Source organism: Homalodisca vitripennis, chromosome 4 (genome assembly GCF_021130785.1).
Source record: "Homalodisca vitripennis isolate AUS2020 chromosome 4, UT_GWSS_2.1, whole genome shotgun sequence".
Taxonomy (NCBI): domain Eukaryota; kingdom Metazoa; phylum Arthropoda; class Insecta; order Hemiptera; family Cicadellidae; genus Homalodisca; species Homalodisca vitripennis.
The window spans coordinates 121,362,713-121,390,518 of record NC_060210.1 but is presented as its reverse complement, the minus strand read 5'-3'; the positions used below and the strand labels follow the sequence as shown (position 1 = coordinate 121,390,518).

At 32.9% G+C, this 27,806-nt stretch overlaps 1 protein-coding gene across 7 annotated transcripts in view; it reads left to right on the top strand.

The window, feature by feature from the left end:
- LOC124360069 (dystrophin, isoforms A/C/F/G/H-like) overlaps positions 1 to 27,806 on the top strand; it is a 1,186,422-nt gene that overhangs the window by 1,104,021 nt on the left and 54,595 nt on the right. For all 7 annotated transcript variants that reach the window (XM_046813341.1, XM_046813339.1, XM_046813338.1 and 4 more), the window contains 2 exons: positions 2,969 to 3,113; positions 7,539 to 7,662. In XM_046813341.1, coding sequence (XP_046669297.1) covers positions 2,969 to 3,113; positions 7,539 to 7,662 — 269 coding nt within the window. The remainder of the gene's footprint in view (positions 1 to 2,968; positions 3,114 to 7,538; positions 7,663 to 27,806) is intronic.

Below are 27,806 nucleotides of genomic sequence, written 5' to 3'. Positions count from 1 at the left end.
TACTATTGTGGTCTGTAGGCTGCCCCAGTAGCAGTGTGGAATACGTCTTGGTCACAGGTGCAAGTTGAAATTACATAAGAAGTGCGCTTTATAGTCTGTATATTGGCGTACTAGGTAGTGGAAACCTATCGAGGATTCTGGTAAGAAAGGCAAGGGACAATGACTTAATCTTCCACTTTATAACATCTTCTGAGTGTATTGATTTGGAATGACGTGTCAACAAATGTATTCATCTAAATGTTCAGAAAATAGATACGTTATTGTTGTAATGAAAATGTAAAAAGGAAGTAACGTTCATGGTTAAATGCCCGAATTATCACACAGGCTACGTCATGAGTGCAAACAAACGTGTCAAACTGTATTTAGAAGTTTAGTCAATTTGTATGGGTCTATAAAGAGGTTCACAAATACTTTTCGTGGAAAGACTTCAAGATCTTAGGATTGTTTGAATGATACATCTTCCTAGTTTCTTAACAATCGTTGTAAATGTGGTCTTATCATTTGCATATATGATTCCCTTGTGTGGCTTAGTGGGGTAAAGGCTTTGTTAAAAAATGAATAAATTAATGAACTAGTTGTACTATGTACACAAATGTTTATAAATCCTCGTAAAGTGCAATTAGTTAAAATGTAAATGTATAAATTGTTTTAAAACATTATAATTGCCGCCAATATAATTGAAAGACATCGTTGTGTGAAGAAACGAGGTTAACGAGTCTGTGAAGTCTGATAAGTACCAGGATAAGTACAGTTATAGAAAAATTATCTAGAAGAAATACACGGATAAAATAAATACTTGTACTTTCCTTTCTTTTACCTTTTATAATCTATAACGATGGCAACTGTTCGAAATCATGTTATCCTTACATACTTGTAGTCTGCCATACAATGTAACAACAGTACTTCCGATTCGTGTTTTAGTAATTATGTTTAGTGCTTTCTTTATTTCCTTTTTTAAGTTTCCTTACAAGTACTTTTGAAATGCTATTGGATACTTCTGATAATTAAGTATCGTTGGAACGAAAAATCCTTTAAAACTCCTGCGTCTTAATTTAATTGTTATTATTTACAAATTGCTGTCAATATTTACTATATTGGTTATAATTTTAATTCATCATTTAGTAGTAAACGTAATGACTACATTCTACCACTAGTAAGTAGGTTAATTAGAGAACTACTTGCGTATTCAAACAGCTAATGATGGATGGTGGGGGTTGCCTGGCTCTGTACAGCATTGGTAGCATAATTAGCATGTACAGTGTGCACAGTGGCACAGTTCATTTTGTTTCTCTGTGGTTTTTAGAAATAAATATTCTTGAAACTGTGTAAGTGAAACACCGTATAGTTATCGGTAATTGATCTTTTTCAATAAAAACTCGTTGAAATGGTGTAGAAGGTAAATGCTGAACATTTTTAACAATTAAACCTTTAGTAATAACATTAATTCCCTTAAATACCCAATTTTCAATTTTAAACTACAATTTTTTGTCAATATTACAGTATGTTCATATATTATTATAAACAGTTATAAGTATTATTTTTGCACTAATAGTTAGTTTGATACCCATGTAAAATAGTTTTCAAGTTTTAATAATTCCTATTCTCTTAACGTCCATCATGTTTTGCAACTTCTTGAATCGCCAACTGCAGTAAAATCGGAAGCACAAGTATAACGTTTTTTGTGATTTGAGGTTAGCAATTTTACTATCACAAACCTTGGAAATATTAAAAATATTAAATTCATAAATATCCGTGTTCGAAGAAAGCCATGTGTAGACGAAATGGTGGAAATCTCGAGTCAGAGTGTGTAACGCCTTCTGTCGCGATTTATGGTTACAATATCGGTGGAATGGCGGCGGCGGCAATCGTCTGGGAGTTATTACTCCATGGACATCAGCTGACTGAGGTCACGTGATATTCCACTGTCAGAACGATTAGATAACAACTCTCCAGATGTTTTGATGCAAGATAACGACACAATGGAGGGATCGTGCCACGTCTGGCCAGTCCCGACACCGCTTTCTCTCTCTGCTGTGCAATTCTTTAAATTATTCACGATCTAAATTGTAATTTGTATAGTTTTATAAAAATAATATATCTACTAAAGGGTAGTTTTATTTGAAATCAAATTATGTTTTTAATGATTGAGTAAAGGTAGTTTTGTTGGTATTACCTTACGTATGTTTACGAATAAAGTATGTATATTATCTACAATCTTGGGTCTGAAGCTGAACCGATGTACAATGCTTTGATTTTGCAATAAAATTTACATTATATGTGTGAGACTCTTATAATGTAAAACCTTAAAGTGGAGCAATTGCGTTTTGGTCGGGATATTTTTTTCAAGGTATCCTTTAAGATATCTTCCGTTAAGACGAGTAAAGAAGAAACGTTTTTATCAATCCGGGAGGAATTCATAGTAGAAGACTTGGTGCAAATGAAATCATGAACATTATTAACTGTAGCATATGAGATATAAATAAGTACATTTCATATTGTTTACGCATTTCAATTCCATTTTTTAAATAAAATATAATTTAAGAAAATAGTTTTTTTTTTTACCTTTCCTTAATTTAAACTTATTGCGCCTTCTCAGTTAAAATCTTAACCACGTTCAACAATAAAGACATCCTAAATTTAATTTCTTTTTCAGACTCCTTTAATATGCACACAGTAAAAATTGCATATTATTATCTTGCATAGTAGGTTTTATTTGGACCTAATTATACGAAATCCCTAAATTCTCCTTTAAAAGCCGGCAATTCCTTTTTGAATTATATGTTCCTCCTGTCTTCAGAAAAATATCTTAAAGGGTTGTGATCACAAGTTTGTTAATATTGTTTTATGATTATTATTATTCCAACAAAAAATAGATTTCACCACTTTCAGCTAACTAATACTGCTTTGTTTCTTACGAAGATTTATTGAATTGTCTACGATTAAAACCAAACTCTGTAATATGTTACAGAAACCGACTGGAGAGCAACGCCGAACACTGGAACGCCCTGCTGCTCTCGCTCCGAGAACTATTCGAGTGGGTTATTCGTAAGGACACGGAGCTCACTGGTCTTGGGCCAATCGGAGGTGACGTCGCTTCTCTCCAAAAGCAGTTGGTAAGTTACTCCGCAATATTTGTGTACTTCTCAGTGGCGTATATATAAAACTATTACGGGGGGGGGGTGTACTGACACACTGAGTGGTTAGGAAGTATAAAATATCCTCCAAAAATAGAGGCTTCGGAATACTTTCTCGGAAAAAATGTTTATCTTTAAGACCTTATAAATATTTTCAAGCTTAAAACACACTATTAGATACAATTTTAGTATTTGTCTCAAACTTTCATGGGGGGGGGGTTGAGCCCTTTGAACCCCCTCCTTATATACGCCCCTTTTCTACAGGATTTCACTCTTTGTATACAAACCAATCCTTAGTAAATTAATGCTGTAGTTAATTTAAAAAAATTACAATAATATATAATTAGATGGTTATTAACTTCAACTTAATTAATTATGTTGTTAGCTTTTATCAGTATCAATTAAAAAAAACATTTCTCTTCCATTGAAGGAGGAGCTCTTCTTATTGGAAAACACTATTTTCTATTATTTGATGAAAGAAAACTCACAGAAGAACACGAAAACCAACCAAATACAATAAATATGGACAAATTCAAAAATCAGCTATTGCCAAACATGTATTAAAAACAAATCACACCTTTAAAAAAACAAATCCATAAATAAGAAGAACACTTATGAAACATTATACATAAAAAACACGAAGAAAAAATATTAAAAAATGAATTTTGGACCGATTCAAAATTTCCCCTTCCTTTAAATATAATAAAATTTTTTTAACCCAAACTTTTATACATATATTAATATTTATTTTATTTTACTTTTAATTAAACAAATCTTATATTAGGTTTTATTCTGCTGATAATTGTTTTAAAGTGTATAATATTTATACTATTTCAAATTCTTGATTCACACATAACGACGGCAACTTTGATGTCGAAAGGCCTCTTGTGACAAAAATAAAATTATTGGATGATTGTGACTTTTCTTTCATCAAATAACAACAAAAATTGTCTTTCAATCTCAATTTTACTTTCATCAATAGTTTTGGAGGTTCAAACTGTAAAAGACTTACAAGTCACGTATAAAGACACAAAGACAGCCCGCATCAACAGCTAAAATCCCCACCCGCCTGTGCAACCCGCCCGTGTCGTGTAAATGGAGGCGTTGACAGGTCCTGAGCGCCGCAAAAACAACGGCAAGCAGCCGGGATTACAGAGATGTCATGCGGATTGCCGCCTGCCACCGCAGGCGTCCTGTTAATATGCATTACTAGGCAGACATTACGTACGTCTTCTTGGTGTAAACGTTCGGTCTGTTCGAATAATACCGCTTTTCTTGTTTACGTAATTGATAAATTAAATGTTTTTGTCGAATTGAAACAATTAAGTTTCTGTATATTTTTTATTCAACCGAATTTTAAATGAGATTCTCCAAATAAAATAATTTTTATTTTTATAATACTACTCTCCTTGAAGTTAGAAGAAGCAGAAATTTCTGATTAGTCATCATGCGCAATAAACTTTGCGGAGTAGAACCGAAAACGTAATATTTTCAACCACCATTTGATATCAATTAACCTAAATAACAATATTAATTACTATTATATAATTTTTTTAATGTTTAACTGTTGCACTGCTTAAAACAAGTCTTACCCTGTAGCAATACAAAATATCGTAACAAAACTGACTGTTACACTTTTAATACTTCCAAATTGGTGGCTCTCGTGAGAATATTTATGGATACAATTTCCGAGCGGGCAACAGGAAGCTGCGAGATTGAACTGGCCAGGGGCAGCGTCACGTCACGGTACACTATCACTGTTATATATAACATCCATGTTATACATCATGGTTTCCTCCCTCATTAGTTATGTGCTGTTACTATTTTTTCCCTAAACCTTTACAAAGTAATTTTTTTTTGCTAACAATTAATTTTTTTCGGTTGAGTTAAGAACCCGAATTTGTGTGTCGAGTAAACAATTTTGACTATGTTTACAGTAATTCGTAAACTATATTTTCGTTGTTTTTGAGAAACAAGTACTTTTATATAAAAAAAACTCCTCTATTATCGTTTTAAATCCCCAGACCATACCAAACTCAAGACTATTACCCTACACCTAACGTAGCTATGGTGGGAGGGATTGATTCAATGTGAATATTGAGTTTTAGCTCCAGGTCATCTTCCTCTTAGTGCAGCGTCTGGAATCTGACTACGTTATGTGTAGAATACGCGATTGCTCCACCGTGCTTAGACATCGTGCTGTGCACTCAATTGTGCACCTGATGAGAATATCTCCTCATCTAGATTACACTATTTTTTTAGTATAAGTGTGTCTGATGTCGAAACAATGTGGTGTCCATTTTGAGCTTCTTCGTCGCCGACTTTGCCAACTTTCCAGGAATCAAGTCTGTGACCACGTCAGATTCCAGACGCTGCACTAATATGAAGTTGAACTGGAGCTAGTCAACATTCACACCATTATTCTGTTAATCTTCTTCTTATTGGTCTCTCTCTCGTTCTAGCAGTCCTGGCCTCTCTGGTCAAGTATGGTGCCGCTTCCCTCCCCTCACCCACCACCTTTTTATACTGTATAGTAAACAGTTTGCAGTGCTGAGAATTAAAGAACGTGTACTATAGGAGTTTAAGGATCAGTAATACATAACATAAGTTACTGTTTTAAAAATTGTCAGAAAATTTAATTTCGTTATATTTTAAATCAAAAACAAATTTTTTTTAAATGTTGTGGTATTTTTAAATACCGCTCTTTTTTAGGTTATACTATATTTATTTACTATTTTCGGGTCTTCATCTCAATTAAATCATTATAATAACATCACATGATTGTCTATCAATTACATCCATTTCGCATCGCAACTAATAATTCCCCATTTAACTATCACTCAAAATTTCAAAATATACTGTGATGTAGCTCCTCATTCTCAGTTGGGTTTATGACAAACTGGATCATCATCTTGTAACATCTTGATGTTAAAATAATCCTTCAAATCAAAGGATTATACGTCATACATAGGCGCGCGCGCACTGATTGACACATACACGTGGATACAATATTCTTCAAAGAAGAATATCTTCAAAAGCTGTCTTTCTTACTGATTTTGTTAGAATATAAATCTACCGTTTTCTTCCAAATTTAAAACAACCTTTGTCCCTCTTATTTATTTCGTACCCATAACAGATGTAAGCAATTTGATAAGCAATTACTTCATTTTTGTTGATAACGTTAATTTTCCAATCTAGGAACATTGGCGCTGAATTAATTTCCGTGTCGAGTCAGAAAGAATGTCGGTGGAGGTTTGTAGCGGGATATTGCGATGAGACAGGCGAGAGCGGCATCGGTAAAAACTCAAAGCCGAATGATATCGGGGTGACAATGTTGGTAAAGTATTAATAAACATTCTTGTCGCATTATTGTTCCAGTTCTGCTTTTTGAAGTGAAAGGAATTCATAAAACGGAAGCGATATTGCGGTGGGCTGCGAGGAACCGGCGATATTGCTGTTCGCTTTGTTGTGCGGAGATCACACGGTTTGGTACAGATTTAATTAAAGTTGCGATGTGATTAAATTAGTTTATATAAGCTGTGTGCGCCAGTATAAACCCACTTAAGCCACTACTTACTGGTACACAATACCTCGCTCTCCCTCGCACAGAAGCTCTCGCTCTCTGTCCGACTCGCTCCTAATAACCGACAGCGCGGCGTCTCTCTTGTTACTCCTTGTCTCGATTATAAATCTGCTAAGAATTTTTGTCTTTGGACATTTTCCAGTGCATAATATCAAAAGAACATTTTCTATGTAGGCGTAAATTATCAAAGCAACTCAATATAAGCCGTTTTATGTGAATATAAAGCATTTAATTTAAATGTCCTTCAATACATTTCAATAAAAATTGGTTTAAGCCAAATTTAGCCTTCATAAAAATTAGCACTACGAAGTTCTCTCCCACAACTCTTACTTTAAAAGCCAATTAAAAATCAACTTTCATCAATTCTACCTATTTTATGTATAGCTTAGCTTTAAACGTTAATTGAAGAGATCGAACTAAATATGTTACCCCAGGTCGATAAATTGGTGGGTAATTTACTACCTGTTTACTGAACAAAAACTGATTAAATGTATGTTGTAGAATGATCACAGATCATTCCGCAGACAATTGGAGGACAAGAGGCCAATAGTGGAGAGTAACGTTTTAAGTGTATGTTGTAGGATGATCACAGAGCATTCTGCAGACAGTTGGAGGACAAGAGGCCAGTAGTAGAGAGTAACGTTTTAAGTGTATGTTGCAGGATGATCACAGAGCATTCCGCAGACAGTTGGAGGACAAGAGGCCAATAGTGGAGAGTAACGTTTTAAGTGTATGTTGCAGGATGATCACAGAGCATTCCGCAGACAGTTGGAGGACAAGAGGCCAGTAGTGGAGAGTAACGTTTTAAGTGTATGTTGCAGGATGATCACAGAGCATTCCGCAGACAGTTGGAGGACAAGAGGCCAGTAGTAGAGAGTAACCTGCTGAGTGGCCGTCAATACATCGCCAACGAGCCTCCACTTTCTGACACTAGTGACACCGAAGGTAAGTACTGGCTTGGTGCTCTATATTAATTTGTTCCACTTGTACATTATGACTGCCTGGCTCCACTAGTCATATGGTATAATCATCCTTTTGGATACGAGCAGTTGTGGTGTTTTGGCGGCTTTGCTGCTCTCTGTAATTCATAAATCTACACACTATTGTCTGAGCGTTACCGAAGGTCATCTCTCATGGGACTGGACAATTTTCATTTTGTCTGTCTGTCCACACAATACGACCTATAGACTTGAAGTTTTGAAACTTAATTTATATAGTAGCAACATTGAGTTCGATTATGGTGCGTCACCACATGGAATTTTGCTGAGCGTTGACGAATTTTTTTTTACATTGATCTTATGGATAACCATAATAACAACGAGAAAATTACAGAATAAATACATCTTTAATCGAACTGAGTACAACCATATTAACTTTTAGCATGCTAAATGAAGGGATACATAGTCTGTACATGTGTAATATTTCTATCAAGCCTAAGTCCTTTCGTTACAACTATAGAAGAGGTCAGTCTGACTGACGGATTGATGTCAGTTTGTTCTGTCAGCGACACCTGCTGGCTGTAGTCATTAACATCGGGTCCTACTCTCATCAGTCATGCTTCATTCATTTCGCTCCCTGACTTTTACATCGGCAGCGATTCAATCTCTAATACTGACACTATTTCAATTCTTCTGATTGATTCCAAATCCGTTTAAAATGAGTTATTTGACTTGTGAGGTCCGTACATATGAAAACCGATGTTCTAGTAAATCAGTATATTAGAATCAAGTATGTAATTATTGTTCTGTAACAAAACTAAAAAAAACATATCATACTTTGTTTGTAGCAACAGTTTCTTAATTCGCAAAAAGACTCGTACTTTTACGTGAAAGTGTTTCTTAAGGGATGGAGAACAATGAAAGTTAAGAGGAAGGAACCCTTCCAGACCTTTTCCTGACTGATCTCATCCTTTTTCCTCTCTCTCCCTTCTTTCCATGTAGAGAAAAACTTCAAACTCAAAAATTTGAATATATATAAAATTCCATATACATATGCATATATAAATTAGAATTTTTTCTAAGACATGAGTTAAAAAAAACTTGATATATAACAAATGCGGCCATGTCAATGTAATTTTTAGCTATTAGAAAAATTTAGGTTGTGTTTATAAAAGAAAAAAACTACTGTTTTACAAGTATAAGCCATTATATAAAAATATGTTTTGTTGGTAAATTCTTTCTCTTTACCTGTAAGGACGGGCTTTATTAACATCAAGGGAGTTCAAGTTTTGCACCCGACATCAGTTAATTTCAGAAGTTTAGGAATTAGCTTTGTATTTATTGTGTTTTAACGATTCTACACTCAAGTCCGCTGGGTCATTTACAATATTTTTGGGGTCATTTAGTCAAAGTTATACGCAACGTGATTATGGTTGTAAATCACATTTTATCAAGACGCATTTTTACAAGAGTGCATTTCTTTCTGTAACTGATTGCTGAAAAATCCAACCAGATCATTTACAAATGACTTTGCTCGATTGTTATTTGTTTTATTTTTTTGGGTGGTACAATCGATTTTAGGTTTAGAAATGTTTTTATGTTAAATTCATAACCCTTTAACAGAACCCTCAAAACAGAATTTATTTGATTATTTTTTATTACTCCACGCGATATTACTTACAGGCATTTATACTGGGAATGCATGAAATATTTTTAATCGCCCTTAAATAACAACTACTGAAAATAATGTGAAATTTTCCAGTATATACATGAGTTATGTCTAAGAAGTGACGCGTTTTTATTCATTTATGACTTAAGGAAATTATATTTTTGAATTAATGTAATGTAAAAAATGTGTTAACAAAATTTTGTTGTAACATGTGTTTAGATATTATTTCTATAAGTAATTATATTTCTTTATGAATTAAAAATAAATAATTCTCTGAACTTATATACGTAAATGTATAGAAAGCCGTTTATATTTGTGCCTGATTACAAAATTGGATGACTTTTATACTTTTGTAATCAGGGAAGTTATCTTAAAGACCTATGAATTTAACATGAAAATTATTTTCCAACTCAAAAAAACCATTGTAAAACTTTAACTACAGTCTCTAGTTTGTATATTACTTCTTTTTTGGTGAACCCTGAGATTGGTGAAATTAAATCTCATTAATTAAGTTTTTAAACTCTCTAAATAGATGACCAACTGTGATAAAGATAATAATAAATCTTTTTTGTCATTAGAGAGGAAGATTGACATGAGGCCTTGTTGGGAGGTGTTTTATCATTTAAGAACATCATCTAGTCTTAGCACTGATTGAGATATTGAAGGATTAGCCGAGGTTCAGACTTAGCGGGAGCCATTTGTGTGTGTTCACACGGGCTGCGACAGTTCGACCCCCTCCCCCTCCCTTCATCACTTGCATCTGTTAGGATATATTACCTATCTCATTACTCATGTCAGTATTACTCAGATCAGTCTGTATTCCTTTGTTGTATTGTACATTATCAGAGAAATCGATTCGGGTCCACTCGGCTTCAATTGTATTTTGTACTTAATAAAACCTAATTAAAAATATTACATTTAATTAAATACTAAATTAAAAATATTTTTAATAGAATTTTTATGACGTTGTTAATTTACAATAGTTATTGGAAATTTAATTAAAATTGGGGGAGTCTTTTTTTGGCAACTGCTTTCCCGCAAAAATTATTGTTTTAGTCAAAATCCATGTATTTGAATTGATTAAAAATACTTAAAATACAAACAGTATAGAAAACGTAGACTAGATTTTAAGATAAACTGAACCTACAAATTAAATTTTACGGAAATTATGTGCGGTTTTCATCAAGTTAAACTGTATTTAACAAAAATAGTTTGAAATTCTATACCTTTTGAATAAAACTCTTTTTCCACCTTTGGAAAGAAAACAATTCAAAGTGTAGTAATTTGTACAATGATCAATTAACAGCAATTGTGTTCAAATCAGACATTACAACTGAATGTATAAATTTAATTAGTTTTATTTTTGTTTTAACACGTGTATAATATTTTATTTTTAAACATTTAATTTTTAACAGAATTCATAAATTTTTTAAGTTGAAAATAATTCAGAAAAAAAATTAAAATCAGGAATGTAAGCATATTTTGTATATGTATAGTAGTTTCTTACTCATGATGTTTTTGATAATCACTAATATCGCCTAGCATTTTATCTAATAGGCTTGTGATTCAGAGCCGGCACTCAAAATTCTTAGAGAATTATTTGCCTTCATAAAATATATAGCCTGCTTTTACACTCTCTACTAAATATACTCTTATACATTAACATACCGGTGCGGTGGTGGTGGTGTCTAGGTGGCACTGACGTGCTGTAAACTTTATATAACAGCAACGCATTTTTGAATTGAATTTAATCTAAAAATATGTTTATACAAACAGAACGGTTTTACTATGTGATCTCAGTTAGTGTGTTTTATGAATAACATTTTAACGTACTAGCTATTGTTGCGCCCTCTACGACAACACTCCTGATGGAACCCTCCCTCACCATGAACACGCTACATCACTGGATAATTAAAATAATATTTATGTATGTTACGATGAAACGATTGCTTTAAAGTGGCAACAGTTGTAGCTATACAAAGGCTTCAACTTAAGTTGTTATCCTTGGGTATGAGAAAAGTTTGTAATGTTGTAATGTACTTAGGAACTAACTAGCTTCAATGTAGCAAACACACAAAGCATTTACAAGCTCTCCTGTTTACTCGCTGAGGTCTCTAAGCACTTTCCTCTTCAAAGAAGTTATATTGTTTTCAAACTTACGTAGACTACTAATAAAAATCAGGTATTACTAAAATATTCTTACATTTTAACTGATTTACTTTGTGTGTTACATTAAATTCCTACTATTTAATGTTGTATCGTTAGAAAAAGTTCCTAGTCAGCCTATGATGAAAAATCAGATCGTTTTGAATCTTAAATATATAAATTAAAAAGCTGTTAGTAATTAAATTTAATTCTTTGTTGTTTGTTATATTAGGTGGCTAAAGTAGTGAACGTAATGTAAAGTATTGATTGTCAGCAGATAATCGCAATGTCAAGTTTTTTTTAATCTGCTTAAACTGTATGTTACGCTAAACAGTTTCAACAATCATACAGCTCCAAGTAAATCACGTGGAGAGCATTTAAAGAATAATAAGGTACATCGACTTTTGTTGGGAGAGAAACTTTTTCATGTTTTGTTTGTACCGTAAGCCGAGGGCAGGTTCTCGGTAATGAGCTACGCTAACTGAGGTCAGGCCGGTCGAGTCTATAGCACAGGATTAAAAGAGGACTAAGAGGATTGTGGTGGGACTGACCGCACGCGCCGCTGTGTGACAGAATGTTGTGCAGTTGTTGACATTCCTCTTGTAGCTCGTTCTGTGGTTCTCATTGTCTCACTTTCTGTGGTTATCCCGCAGTTTGCACTGTCCGCGTTCTCTCTCTTAATTAATATGTAATTCTTCGTAATATTTTCTAAAAGGACGACTCTATTCTGTATATTTATTTCTTGGTGTTATCACATATAAACGTATCTGAATACATTATTCAGTTGAAGTGAATCAGATTGTTACATTTACACTTTGTACGGCATTTCGAGGTCCGGTAGCTTTTAATATTCATCCTAACTATTCATTACGATAAACTCTTTTGATGATTAATTTATTATTAAATCCATTCATGTTCGCTTTCTTTAGAAGATTACTCCACGTGGGTCTAATGAACAACCTTTGAGAACTCTCGCGCTAGAAGCTTTGTTAAACATGAACCCTAGTAGTCCATACACGTCAACAGGGGAATCTGTAAATAATGAGATTAAAGTGTCAATATTGACCTCGATCATCAGTGTATTGCCAGTTCAGAAGTTCCGTTCTCCAATTTAACTGTTTTTCTTAGGCTTTTGTTCACGGTGTCATAATTATTATATTCTTGGTTTCCACCGCGTCTAAACTTAAACAGCTAAGTTCTCATAGTTCAATAAACAAATTATAAACAGAAACTGCCAATAATACATATCCACCTGTACATAAGAATTGAAGGGGCCGGACCTGTATCACTTATTGGTTGACATTTAACCAATCATCGACCAATATAGCTTCTTTATGAGAGGCTTCCAATTTTGCGATAATTTAATGCTATCTTCCTTGGATAATAGTTGAGAACATTTACAAGTATTTTTGTTTTTCGAATTCCATTATTACGTGTTTGGTTTAGAAACAGTGTTCTGCTGTGGCAGGTTTTTTCGTGTAGAATTGTTGTTTTGTATGCCCAATGTATTCACTCAATTGGGCAGGTATTAATTCTGTTGTTCCTCGCTGACGTAGTTTGTTTCATTTGCACAGTGATAAACCACCCTTAAATACTGTGAATTTAGGTTTGTTGAAGTAAAGTATATTTTATTGAGTAATAATGTAGTTTGTGTTTCTTTGATGTGTTGTGTTATTTATTTTGGGGCAAGATTAAATACTCGTAACTTGTTTTCAATGGAAAATATTAATTTATTGTGGGTGTCTGCATTATATTCTTGAAGTGGTAGAGTTTCAGAATTAATACAATTTTTACACTTCCAAATTTTTAGAAGTAAATAAATGTGCCTTTCTTTCTAACACTCCCAACATAAAGAGTTCTTTTAAACAGAAAGTATTTTAATGTTACATTTATTTATCTTTCTTATACAATTTAACGTATAATTGTATCTATATTTGTGTTACAAAACTCTGCTACAAACAGAATGATGTTCTGGCAGTAAAACCGTATTCCCTTGCTACAAGGTTTGGCTTTATTAAAATCAAGGAGTTCAAGTATTACGCTCCCGACACCAGTAAAGTTCAAGAGTTTAGCAATTAGCTTTTATATTTATTGCGTTATAACGATTCTCAACTTAAGCTGCTTGGATCATTTACAATATTCTCGAGTTTAATTTAGTCAAAGTTATTCAGTCTGTAATCATTTTAACAATGTTCTCATCGGAATGTTGTAATTGCAAGAATGCCTTCCACTCTTAGAGCCTTTAGTTAACGCAAATTCAGATTATAACAAGTTCTTTTGTTTTTAGTGATTAGTCTTTGAAGAGTAGTCTGAACTTGTGATTTTTATTAAATCAAAAAACAAGTTACAATAATTAAATAATAAAGTTACAACTAAATAATGCCACTATTTATTTTTTTAAACATATTTTAACCGTAACATATGTATTGGAATGTACAGTTATGTGAAACAGAAAGGAATGTTTTATACCCAATTTAGTTTAATACAAAATACGTTTTGCGGTTACTAAAAGGTGAAATCAGGAATAGCGTTTTTTATATACCAAAAGCTGTTATTGTATCTAGTGCATCTAGTAAGATATCCAAGTAAATGAAACTGAGGTTGATAAATATGAGGCCATTATGCGTGTGAGTAGAATTCACCTGGTGTAATTTACGTACATTTACACAACTTGTGACAGTGCACCTCTTTACATTTTCTTTTCTAGTAAGGTTTTAAGGTGTTCACAGTCTAACTTCATTATTCATGCCGTTATCTATTACTCTAAAGTCTCACAGAAATCTATTTTAGACTTGTATTACTTACAAATCTACATCTATTGTATTGGTTCATAAAATGTAGATAGTAATTCGATAAAGGTCAGAAATTGTATGACGAACATTATAACGCAATACATGTAATATTGTTGTAAATTGATAACAATTGTAACCATTCTAAGGTTCCAACTTAAGTTGTAATCCTTAGGTACAACACATGTTAGTAAGGGTATTATAATGTACTGGGACCTATCTCCAATGTGGCCAAAACACAAATCGTTTACCAATTCTTCTGTTTCTATGAGTTCTCGTGTCATTTTATTCTTCCCAGAAGGTGGATCTTGTGTATACACGATCATAATGAAAATAAACAAAATATTATGTTATACTAGATTTGAAAAGATTCTTATTAAATTATTTTCCTTTTATATACAACGTTCAACATTCTTTCATTATTAATCTTTGTTTGAATTTAAATAAGATGGATTTGGTTTTTTTAATATATGATTTTTTTTAATGAAAGTAAATTTTGCACTGCTTATGAAAGATGAAATCAAAATTTACAGCAGCGAACATTAACTATAAACCATAGTTTATAGTGCGGTACACTTAATGTTCAGTTTGGAAAATACTGTTTATATACGCGCTTCATTTCTTACTTTATTAGGTGCTGTTTACTTTCAACCCGATGCAAATAAAGCAATGGTGTTCATCAGATAAATGTGGTGTAAACGATTTTAGGAGTATATTCGTGATGATCTATTCACTCGAATGTAATGGTAAACGCCCCTCTTACAATTAAAATCAACATGTTATATTTATTCTAAAGTTGTAATTAGAAATGAATTATGCATGCTGTTAAAAGAGAAGTAATTTCGTTAAATATTCGATGTGTGTAATTTTTATTATTGTAAGAATGATATCAGCAATTTATTGACATCACGAATTTATATCTGAAATAGTTAGGCAATTCTTCATTAATTTAAAAATCAAAATGTCCAATAATTAGATTTAGTTTTAGTAATGGCGTATAACATTTTAAAATTTCAATATTGAATTATTTAATATATGAATTAAGAATTAAATCCAACATGCAAGAAGCACCTACAATGCAGTTTGGTAATAGTAAATAATTATCAGTTTTCAATCTGCACTTTAATTACTTTTATTCGCAAAAGATTATATTGTATAAATAAATAATGCTAAGGAAAAACAACATATTTAACCATTATGAAAGACGATGTAATATCGAACAGCATACAGTCAGTGGTTATTATTTGAGGTAATGTACTGTTGGCGAATTACGAGACTGGTGCAAATGTGTATTGTAGTGGTATCACCTTATTTTGCAGGCAGTTAAGTCAGTAATAATTACGTCTGTAACATTAGTGCACACGATTACAGTTAGTCTCAAGAGATGTGGTCAGCGCTGTCAATTTGCCAGAATGCAAAGAGACCAGGGGTCTTCTCGTGACTCGCCACCAGTAACTATGACTACACTATTAGCAGGTTATTGCACAAAATATTTAATGCCCTAATTGGAAGTTATTGTTACGGCGCATTGTATTCTATAGTCTTTAAGAGCTTATCACTTATGACATCCAGAGTGATAGTCAGGATCACAAGTGAGTATTTTATGTGTGATACTATAGCAATAACAGGGAGGCTAAGTGATGCCCAATAACTTTCTTAAATTTACTGGTCCATGTAACACACAAACAGTATTTCCATTCTTTTTTATTTCATCACAACTAAACTTGTTGGTACAAAAATGTGTACACAGTTATGTGTGCTTTTATACGTTTAACGTTGTAAATGTATTAGAAGTTTGTTGTTATTGTGGTATGCATAAAACGTTGTTTGGCCATTGCAAAGGTGATATCTCATATTACCAATGGAATTTATTACCACTGCATTTACAACAACAGATCCAGACGTTTAAATTTGAAGGATTTTCTTCCAAACAGAGTTGTAGTGAATGAAAAAATTTATGAACGATTAAGAACAGTTCTGGATTTTCGAGCCTGTTCGAAATTTACAGTTTATTAACTATTAACCATTGTTTATAGTGCGGTCCACTTAATGTTCTGTTTGGAAAATACTGTTTATATACGCGCTTCATTCCTTACTTTATTAGGGGCTGTTTAGCAATGGTGCTTTGCAGATAATTGTGGTGTAAAAGGTTTTTGGAGTATATTCATGGTGATCTATCCCCTCCAATGTATTGGTTAAACGTCTCTTACAATTAAAATCAACGTGTTCTATTTATTCTAAAATTGTAATTGGAATTGAATTATGCATGCTATTAAAAGAAAAGTAATTCCGTTAAAAATTTAACTTGTGTTAATTTATTATTGTAATAATGTCACTGCTGCCCATTCCAAATTACATTGGAGTGACACGTAAATATCGAACATGATAAGTACTCTGTTGAAGTGACGCTTTTTGTTCCTTATTAAAATATCATTCGTAAATAAAAGTAATACAATACATTTTTATAAATAAAATCCAAATAGATTCACAAGAAGCATATTGTTTGTAATTAAACCAAAGGGAGATGGCGCGGTAATGAGGTGCCCGACCGCAATTCAGAGGGAAGCCTCTGTAGACGTTTTGTTTACGGATTAATCTTGTAAGCCGAGTCCAGTAATGGGCAAAGCAAACTGTGGTCAGGTCAGTCGCGTATATAGCACAGGATTTAAAGTGGACTAAGAGGATTGTGCTGTGGTTGACCGCACGGGGCCGCTGTGCGACAGAATGTGTAGTTGTTGACATTCCTCTTGTAGTTACTATAACCGGCACGCTCTGTGGTCCGTGGTCAGGCTCTCTGTGGTTTCCCCTAAGTTTGAAATGTGAATTTCCTAACGTTTAATTACTATGACTTAATTCTTTGTGGTATTTTATACACCTATAAGGTAAACTGAGTAGGGTATATTAATTTAATGATGTTAATAATAATCCAAATAATTTGTCTAAAGTGTCACATAAATGTTCCAATGTGTAGTCTGGAAGCCGAATAACTGTGGATTGTCTTTTTATAAATGTGTTTTTTTATCCATAGAGGCATTTTAACAAGTAAACAAATTGAACGTCCGCTGTGCTAGTTTCGGTGGACTCAAAATGGGAGGGTATCAAAAATGTTAAAAATATCAATTGATAATTTTTTTTTCTCAGTTCATGTGTTACGTAGCTGTTTCACACTTAGAACCAACCGTTTATGAATGTTTAATCAGCGTTACATAACGATACAGATATCGAGTCAAGGTCAGAAATTTAATCTTCTTAATCGTTTATTTCTTTTCATTCCCTCTTGTTCGAACTGCAAAGAAAAATCAGCGCGGCTGATGATTATTTTCTTTCTCCGGAGAAAATCCTCTACATGTTTCAATAATAACGAGGTGGTGTGATTATAGAAAGCAAATTGACTCTTAGGTCCACCACTACATGTTTCAATAATAACGAGGTGGTGTGATTATAGAAAAGCAAATTGACTGTTGACTCTTAGGTCCACCACTACATGTTTCAATAATAACGAGGTGGTGTGAATATAGAAAGCAAATTGACTCTTAGGTCCACCACTACATGTTTCAATAATAACGAGGTGGTGTGATTATTAGAAAGCAAATTGACTCTTAGGTCCACCACTACATGTTTCAATAATAACGAGGTGGTGTGGATTATAGAAAGCAAATTGACTCTTAGGTCCACCACTACATGTTTCAATAAAACGAGGTGGTGTGATTATAGAAAGCAAATTGACTCTTAGGTCCACCACTATACATGTTTCAATAATAACGAGGTGGTGTGATTATAGAAAGCAAATTGGACTCTTAGGTCCACCTCTACATGTTTCAATAATAACGAGGTGGTGTGATTATAGAAAGCAAATTGGACTCTTAGGTCCCACCTCTACATGTTTCAATAATAACGAGGTGGTGTGATTATAGAAAGCAAATTGACTCTTAGGTCCACCTCTACATGTTTCAATAATAACGAGGTGGTGTGATTATAGAAAGGCAAATTGACTCTTAGGTCCACCACTACATGTTTTCAATAATAACGAGGTGGTGTGATTATAGAAAGCAAATTGACTCTTAGGTCCACCACTACATGTTTCAATAATAACGAGGTGGTGTGATTATAGAAAGCAAAATTGACTCTTAGGTCCACCACTACATGTTTCAATAATAACGAGGTGGTGTGATTATAGAAAGCAAATTGGACTCTTAGGTCCACCACTACATGTTTCAATAATAACGAGGTGGTGTGATTATAGAAAGCAAATTGACTCTTAGGGTCCACCACTACATGTTTCAATAATAACGAGGTGGTGTGATTATAGAAAGCAAATTGACTCTTAGGTCCACCACTACATGTTTCAATAATAACGAGGTGGTGTGATTATAGAAAGCAAATTGACTCTTAGGTCCACCTCTACATGTTTCAATAATAACGGTGGTGTGATTATAGAAAGCAAATTGACTCTTTAGGTCCACCTCTACATGTTTCAATAATAACAAGGTGGTGTGATTATAGAAAGCAAAATTGACTCTTAGGTCCACCTCTACATGTTTCAATAATAACGAGGTGGTGTGATTATAGAAAGCAAATTGACTCTTAGGTCCACCACTACATGTTTCAATAATAACGAGGTGGTGTGATTATAGAAAGCAAATTGACTCTTAGGTCCACCACTACATGTTTCAATAATAACGAGGTGGTGTGATTATAGAAAGCAAATTGACTCTTAGGTCCACCACTACATGTTTCAAATAATAACGAGGTGGTGTGATTATAGAAAGCAAATTGACTCTTAGGTCCACCACTACATGTTTCAATAATAACGAGGTGGTGTGATTATAGAAAGCAAATTGACTCTTAGGTCCACCACTACATGTTTCAATAATAACGAGGTGGTGTGATTATAGAAAGCAAATTGACTCTTAGGTCCACCACTACATGTTTTCAATAATAACGAGGTGGTGTGATTATAGAAAGCAAATTGACTCTTAGGTCCACCACTACATGTTTCAATAATAACGAGGTGGTGTGATTATAGAAAGCAAATTGACTCTTAGGTCCACCACTACATGTTTCAATAATAACGAGGTGGTGTGATTATAGAAAGCAAATTGACTCTTAGGTCCACCACTACATGTTTTCAATAATAACGAGGTGGTGTGATTATAGAAAGCAAATTGACTCTTAGGTCCACCACTACATGTTTCAATAATAACGAGGTGGTGTGATTATAGAAAGCAAATTGACTCTTAGGTCCACCTCTACATGTTTCAATAATAACGAGGTGGTGTGATTATAGAAAGCAAATTGACTCTTAGGTCCACCTCTACATGTTTCAAATAATAACGAGGTGGTGTGATTATAGAAAGCAAATTGACTCTTAGGTCCACCTCTACAATGTTTCAATAATAACGAGGTGGTGTGATTATAGAAAGCAAATTGACTCTTAGGTCCACCAATTACATGTTTCAATAATAACGAGGTGGTGTGATTATAGAAAGCAAATTGACTCTTAGGTCCACCACTACATGTTTCAATAATAACGAGGTGGTGTGATTATAGAAAGCAAATTGACTCTTAGGTCCACCACTACATGTTTCAATAATAACGAGGTGGTGTGATTATAGAAAGCAAATTGACTCTTAGGTCCACCACTACATGTTTCAATAATAACGAGGTGGTGTGATTATAGAAAGCAAATTGACTCTTAGGTCCACCACTACATGTTTCAATAATAATAACGAGGTGGTGTGATTATAGAAAGCAAATTGACTCTTAGGTCCACCTCTACATGTTTCAATAATAACGAGGTGGTGTGATTATAGAAAGCAAATTGACTCTTAGGTCCACCTCTACATGTTTCAATAATAACGAGGTGGTGTGATTATAGAAAGCAAATTGACTCTTAGGTCCACCACTACATGTTTCAATAATAACGAGGTGGTGTGATTATAGCAAGCAAATTGACTCTTAGGTCCACCACTACATGTTTCAATAATAACGAGGTGGTGTGATTATAGAAAGCAAATTGACTCTTAGGTCCACCTCTACATGTTTCAATAATAACGAGGTGGTGTGATTATAGAAAGCAAATTGACTCTTAGGTCCACCACTACATGTTTCAATAATAACGAGGTGGTGTGATTATAGAAAGCAAATTGACTCTTAGGTCCACCACTACATGTTTCAATAATAACGAGGTGGTGTGATTATAGAAAGCAAATTGACTCTTAGGTCCACCTCTACATGTTTCAATAATAACGAGGTGGTGTGATTATAGAAAGCAAATTGACTCTTAGGTCCACCACTACATGTTTCCTCATTTATTTCAATTTTAATTAACTACATATTGTCCAGTGTAGATTTTTAATTTTTATGTTAAATACGGATTATATTTGGCAGTTAAACGATAATTATTAAATTAATTTGATTTTGTTTAAATCAAGTATAGGTTTCTCAGAGATTACCTAATTGATGTTTAACTCTGTAGTATCTATTAAACCAAAATTAATTGTGTTATGATCAAACTAAGCTGCAGGCATACTATTCTATACATCTCACCAACTGGAGTATAACTAACTGAAAGCCCTTAAGTCCAATATTGACTCCAGTGATTGGTTCATTACCGGTCCAGTAGTTCTTTTATCCATATGACTTATACTTAATTTGAATCATTTGAATATTACTGAATAGTTTATATGCTTGTTACTTAAACGATATCAAATATTTTTAGTGATAACTTCTTAGTTTTGTTGGAGGCGGATCGGGAGTTGTTAAAGTTAATTAATTTGGTGTATTATTATTAGTGATTTTTATTTATATTTATAGTTAGGTAATTTTTATGGAATGTTTTTATTGGCTGAGCGTTAGAGAAGGCTTATCATTCGAAGAGCTGAAAAAAATCATAGTTTAGACTAAACAAAATGTAAAAGTAGTATTACATTATAAATTTGTTAGCTTTTACAACCATTCTTTTGTTAAAGGAAAGTTAAATTATAGCAATTGATTTTCTGTATTTTCCTTTATGCAATACCTAATTAATTTGGCTGCCTTGAATAGCAATTATCAATAAAGGAGTTTCCATGTGTTTAATGAAAACAATGCTTTCAGCAAAATATTAATGTCATTTCACTAGCTCGCCGGTACACCTCAGATAACTTATTACAATTATTATTGTAGGAATGTATTTAAAACAATACATACGTACGAATATATTATGTTTCCACAATATTATTTATTGTACAAAGCATTTCATTAACGTGTGACTCTGCAGTTTTATCTGGACCAAATTAAATGTAAATTAGTTTGCGTTTAGTGGACGATTTAGTTTAGAGATTAAAATAAGCCACTCTGTTATTTGTTTATTTTAATTAAAAATAAAATCGGATTTTCTTAGGATCTGTGCGAAGTGATGAAAATTGGCATGGTTTTGAACACCCTGTTTCATCAATAAAGCCAAGGCACAATTCTGTTGTCCGTACTTTACATAGAACAGTAGAACTTGCTTTGTTTATTAGACTTGGTGTCAGTAGTTAATCACACTACTGGCTAAGAAACTTTAGGTCTTACCAAATTCCATTACCTCGCTCCCTTTATTTATATTTCATTTCCGATGCAGATTACTTAGAATTCTAAATTGCGAATAAATACAAATAGGACACCTATAAGGGAGCTGACAAGATTAGTTAGTTGTCCTAAAACACTGTACTCGGCCTTTATTTTAACTTATTAGTGTTTTTTAAAACGTAAACCTAGATTATGATTTTTGCTTATGTAGTAAATTATATCAAAAAGTTTTGCTAAAATATTGTGAGTAAATTCTTATTTTATTGGAATCGCAATGAATTTTGTTCACATCAAGGAGTAAAGTTTCTTTTATGACAATGTTAATGTTATAGAGATTAAAAATTCAAAAAATAGTATAAGATCGCTTCCAACCAAGCCCTAAGATATTTTTTCCAAACTATCTTCCAAAACAATCTAAAGTGGTATAAAATAACTAATAATTATTGCTGTTTTCTATGCCAAATTTAATTAACTTCTCTTTTCAATATGTGGGGTTCTCTTTAGTAAAAGAACAAATGAATGTTACCAATTTAAGTAATAAGTTACCAATTTAAGACAATAGACACTGACGGTTAGTTTTGGCATAACTCAAAAATGCTTGCACTTTAACCCAACGGTTTTTAGTAAATTTAGATTATGACTTTTGTTTATTTAGTAAGATCTTATTCTATTGTAATAACAATAGATATTGTTTACATCAAGGAATCGAATTTCACTTATGACAACAGTAATGTTCTGCATTTTAACAATTCACGTCATTGTGTTATAATGATTATACTCCAACAGATAGTTCTCGAGGTGTAATTTAGTCAAAGTTATTCGCTACACAATTATTCCATCAATATTTATATCACAGAATACTGTTATGCAAGAAAATCCTCTTCTCCCTAATCCAACGTTGAACCGAATTCTATTCATAGTACAACAGGTAGATTATTGTTCAATTATTTCTATTCCTTGAGGAACAATGTCACTTTCTGATTTTATTCCTCTTCCTCTGGATCCATTCAAAATTAAACTTTAGCACCATCTAATTTTTCTGGCCATCTTTAGGTAATTTCTCTTCCCTTTCATGTTTCACATCCAGTATATTGCCGTCTTTGATTTCCGTTGTAAAATTCATAGCTTTTAACAAAAGCTGTTTTTATCGAATTGTTTGTAAAAAATATAACAGCTGTACGGTCATTATAAGACCAGGGTCGGGAACAACTCTTGTGTCTGAGACCTTGTCTATTGTCACGTAAGGAAGATAAGAAGTGGTAGGATTTGTGTACAGGTTGAGAAATTGAAGGTCTTAACCGAGAACAGGACGTAACTGACATGATTTGTGTACATCTGCACAATTGGTGACAGTTCACCCCTTTGTACCGTTCCCCCAGCCACTGTTGTCTGTTTAGCTGTATTACTCTCATTGTTCTTGCCAATGAAGATTACTTGGTTATGTTACATAACATTTTCGAGTAGCCTTATACAGAAAATCGTCAGTGTAACACACTATGCTTAAGTACTAACACTTTAGTGTTACAACTTTCACTTATTGTAAAATTGGCAATTACAATTCAGTTTAATTATCTGTATATTATGCGATATTTATTTCGTTTAATCGAGAAAGATCACTCCTCGAGAGCCTAATGCAGGACCCTGTGGGAGCTATCACGCTAAAAGCTTAGTTGTGTATTAACCCTACAGCCATACTCTTCCATGAAGCTCACCGACTGCAAGCGGAAAGCACTCAGTGTCAATATTGACTCCGATCATTGGCTCATTGCCGGTTCAACAGTTCCGTTATCCAATTCATTTCCACTTAATTTGGTTTATTTATCTTCATATTGACAAATCTATTTGTTGAAAACCTTTCCATTTTAGCTTTGCCTTTTTTGTTTGTGGGCGTATAGCGGTGGGGACTGTTTAAAAGTGTTTTGGATATTATTGTATTTAACTTGTTCTATATTCAGATATTTTCTGAGTTGCTTCGTTAATTTTAAGTTATATTAAAACAAACACTAGAAACAATTTTTAAAGAAGAGTATTGTAAGAAAAATATTATTATATAACTATTATTCAAGGATAAAAAGGTCTGTACTGTTTCTTGTAGTTCAGTTTTGCGAAAACAAAGTAAAAATATGAAAGCATGGCTTAATAAACAAGACTAAGAATGTATTGATAACATACACGACTTTTCGTTCAGTTGTGAGTTTAGGAAAATATATACTGGCGTATTAGATTTAGATTAGGAGTATTATAAGACATATTATTCAATTCCTTCACTTGATTTCTGTTTGGGAATTAAGCCTAATTAGAAAAGATAGATCATGAATGGATAGTAGGGTTTCGGACATTTGCCACAGTATGTCAAAAAAGTATAACACGACGTTTCGAGGATTGAAACCTATCCTCATCGTCAGGTGCCAAGATAATCAGTACGTAAATAAAGATAGACATGAAAGAAAAGATAAGAAAAAAATATCAAACTTCAGAGCAACTCTTTTTGTGCTTTTCTCAGAAAATGCGATTGTAATATTCAAATGCCAAACTATATACAAATGATAATACAATTAAAATCGAAACCAAATGAACAGTTTAATTTATTTATGTGTGTGTATTCTAATTTATCATTACACTTTTGGGCATGTATCCTGAAACGTCAAAGGAATAATTAAAGTTTCCAACAGTAATTATATGATTTTCATTGTTACCATTACAGTAAAACGTAAGCCAAACATGTTAAGTGTTTGTGTGATCCAAAAGAACAGCATTTTTGGTTTTAGGTAAACACATTTCAATTGTGCTTAAATTAATTATGTAAAAAGTGGCAGCAATTTTGAGTATACAGATGTTCGATCTTAATTACAACTCTTAATAATTAATTTTAGTTACAACCCATGGATATAAGAAAAGTTGGCAAAAGTGTATTGTATTCATTCTTTGGAACTAAGTATTTCTTCAAACACACAAATCGTTTACCAACTATCGTATTTACTTTATGCAGTCTGGTGGTATGTTCTTATTCACAGAAGTTGTATCGTGTATAGATGCAGTAATAATAATTATTATTATATATAATATGATATTATGATAATAATTTTATATAAAATATTATATATATATATATATATATATATATATTATATGTATAAAATATATTCATAACATTAATATAAAAAAGTAAATTTACAATGAGGTTCATTGCTGAATCATCACTATCACAACTCCGAAGACATATTAATTTGTTTGCGATGTCCCATTTGACACCTAAAATATATACTTTTCATTTGAAGCCTAAACATCAGAAATATTCTAATAACAACAGATTTTATAGCGTTACCGAAGAGCTTGTCTTTTTTTATAATCAAAATCGCAAGAAATGTAGACATATAACATCTTATTGTTATGAAAGAGGGAATAACATGTAACTGCTAATATCACTGTACTGTCGTAAAATGTGATGATGAAATGTGAAATTATATAATTGCTGTATAGCAGTGGTTATGGAAAGAGATATTTATTTCTTTTATTGGGAATGGCTGTATCAGTTTACTGCATTCTTACTTTGTTTATTGGAGCTATCATTTTAAAACCCAATCAAAAGTTCTTGTAGTCGCTATATAACGGGAGTGTTAAGTTTGAATGGGGTTAAATACTAATTCTCAATGGATCCACTTAAGTTGCACACTTAGGGGTTTCTTTAAATAAAATAAAATATTTATGAGATCAAGTAAACTATCAAACACACTTGTTGATTTTACTAGGTAATTCGTATTATTACTCATGTACATTAAAATAAAGTACCTGATATTTGGCGTTTGTAAGAAATAATTCTTAGATTTCATGTATAATTGATTCAACTTGTTTTGTACTATCAATTGTTCAGTTATATGTTTACATAGTGGTGAAACATTGGAAAGATACGTTATGTTGTTGATCTATGACCATACGTATACTTCTAGAGTATCAGGATCTATTGTATATGTTACACATTGTAATATTACATGGGCAATCGTTTCCGTAATTCCACTTCTTACTGTAGAAACTAAAAAAGCTTTAGTGTAGAATAAGAAACGTAATATACAACTGTAGCGTTGTAAAGTTTATAATTGTGCTAATTAAGCTAACGAATAAGATGTCCGGCATTGAGTTATAAACAGCTTGTACCTTCAGATTATTATACTGCCTAGTATCATCTTTTAGATTATAAAGATACAAGTCCGTTTGTTTAATATTATTCTATACAGGGTGTCCCGTAATTCTCTGGACAAATATATACTGCTCAGGTAAAGCAAACATATTTCACCATATGAATATGGGTCTCCGATACTTAGTTTCCCATCTGTCTGTCTGTATGTGTTTTTATAAAAACAAATAGTATCTTAAAATATAATAAATTAAATTATACCAAATGTGGCTCAAATGTTTATGATAACAAGGCCAGTTACTGAAAAATGTATCATGAAATTATCTTTAGTATTTTTAAAAATGGTGGCTATTAAATTTTTAAACTTTAAATATCTCAAGAACCTGCAATTTTTTCAAGAATTACAAGAATAACAGTTTTTATAGGATTTCATCATAATTGTATTGACACCACAGTTATTAAAATCGAATTATAAATAGCTAATTTAGAGCATATTTACTGTGACAAGACATGGCCCACATTGAGAGCTGCCGTTTATTCAGTATTGTTGGCTATTCACTGAGAACCCTCAACGTGGGCCATGTTTTGTCACAGTAAATCTATAATAATATTACTAATGTAAATATATTCACTTAAAGAACAAATAGTGAATAATTAGACACATAAAGGAGAAGATAATTAACAGTTTTGTTTACGGTGATTGTTCCCGTAATGCGCACACTAATGGGCAAAATATACTGCGGTCACAAAGGACATAGCTCGGGATTCACGTGACCTAAGATTGTGTGGTGGGACTGACCGCACGCGCCGCTGTGTGACACAATGTTGTGCAGTTGTTGACATTACTCTTGTACTTGCAATATATGTCTTGCTCTGTGGTCTGGGGTCTGGCACTCTGTGGTTTCCGGTAGTTACCACTTCCGGGCTCTCCCTCTTTATGTGTGATGTTATGTGACATTTTAATGCATTACAAGAACATGTTTAGTTGTCTGTTAATTTATTACTTTTGTTCATATACATAACTATGTAATTCAATTAGTAATGTGACTACGGATAGTGTGTCCTTCGTAATTGAGGCACACCTGGTATCTCACAATCGAGTACAGTTACAGAAAAGTATGAATGGTAGACTTTTCGTACTTTTTAGTGGCAATTAAAAATATGAATTTAGAATTTCAAATTTACAACGAAATTGTCCACCATTACGGCAATATTTGAAAGTTTTTTTGAAGCACTCAATATTTTTTCATAATTGTGAATAAACATAGAATTTTAATTTTTGTTTCCTTGATTATTGCCTTATTAATTTGGGAAATTACAGCCGATTAGATTTAAAAAAAAAACGCCACGTTTTTTTTCCATTTCCTTGAACTATTGTGAAAGTAGTTTCAAATGTAATAATACGGCGAATGCATTTATCGCCATCAAGGTTACCCATAAAACCAATGTAAAAATATTCACAAACGCTCAAAGAAATCCCGTAGAGTAACATGCACTGTCATCGAACTTAGTGTTTTTGATACAAGAAAGGAGATTCTAAAAAATTCTAAGTCTATAAGCCTGTTCATTCTCCAGATATCGTGTGGACATATAGATAACCAGTCAGACAGAAATACAATTTTCCAGCCTCTTAAATGATAATCTCGCTAACGCTCAGCCAATAGAGAGATTAAATTATCCTAAAATCGATTTTAGTTGAATTAAGTGTTTTTGTAGTCATTTAGAACAGTTACAGGGAAGAGCTGTTTGGGAAAAGGGTGGGCTTTTGCAAGGTAAGAACGCCAGGGAGTTGCAGGATTTGGGGTGCAGGTTGAGAAATTGCAGGACTTAACTGACAATAGAAGGTAACTGGCACGATTTGT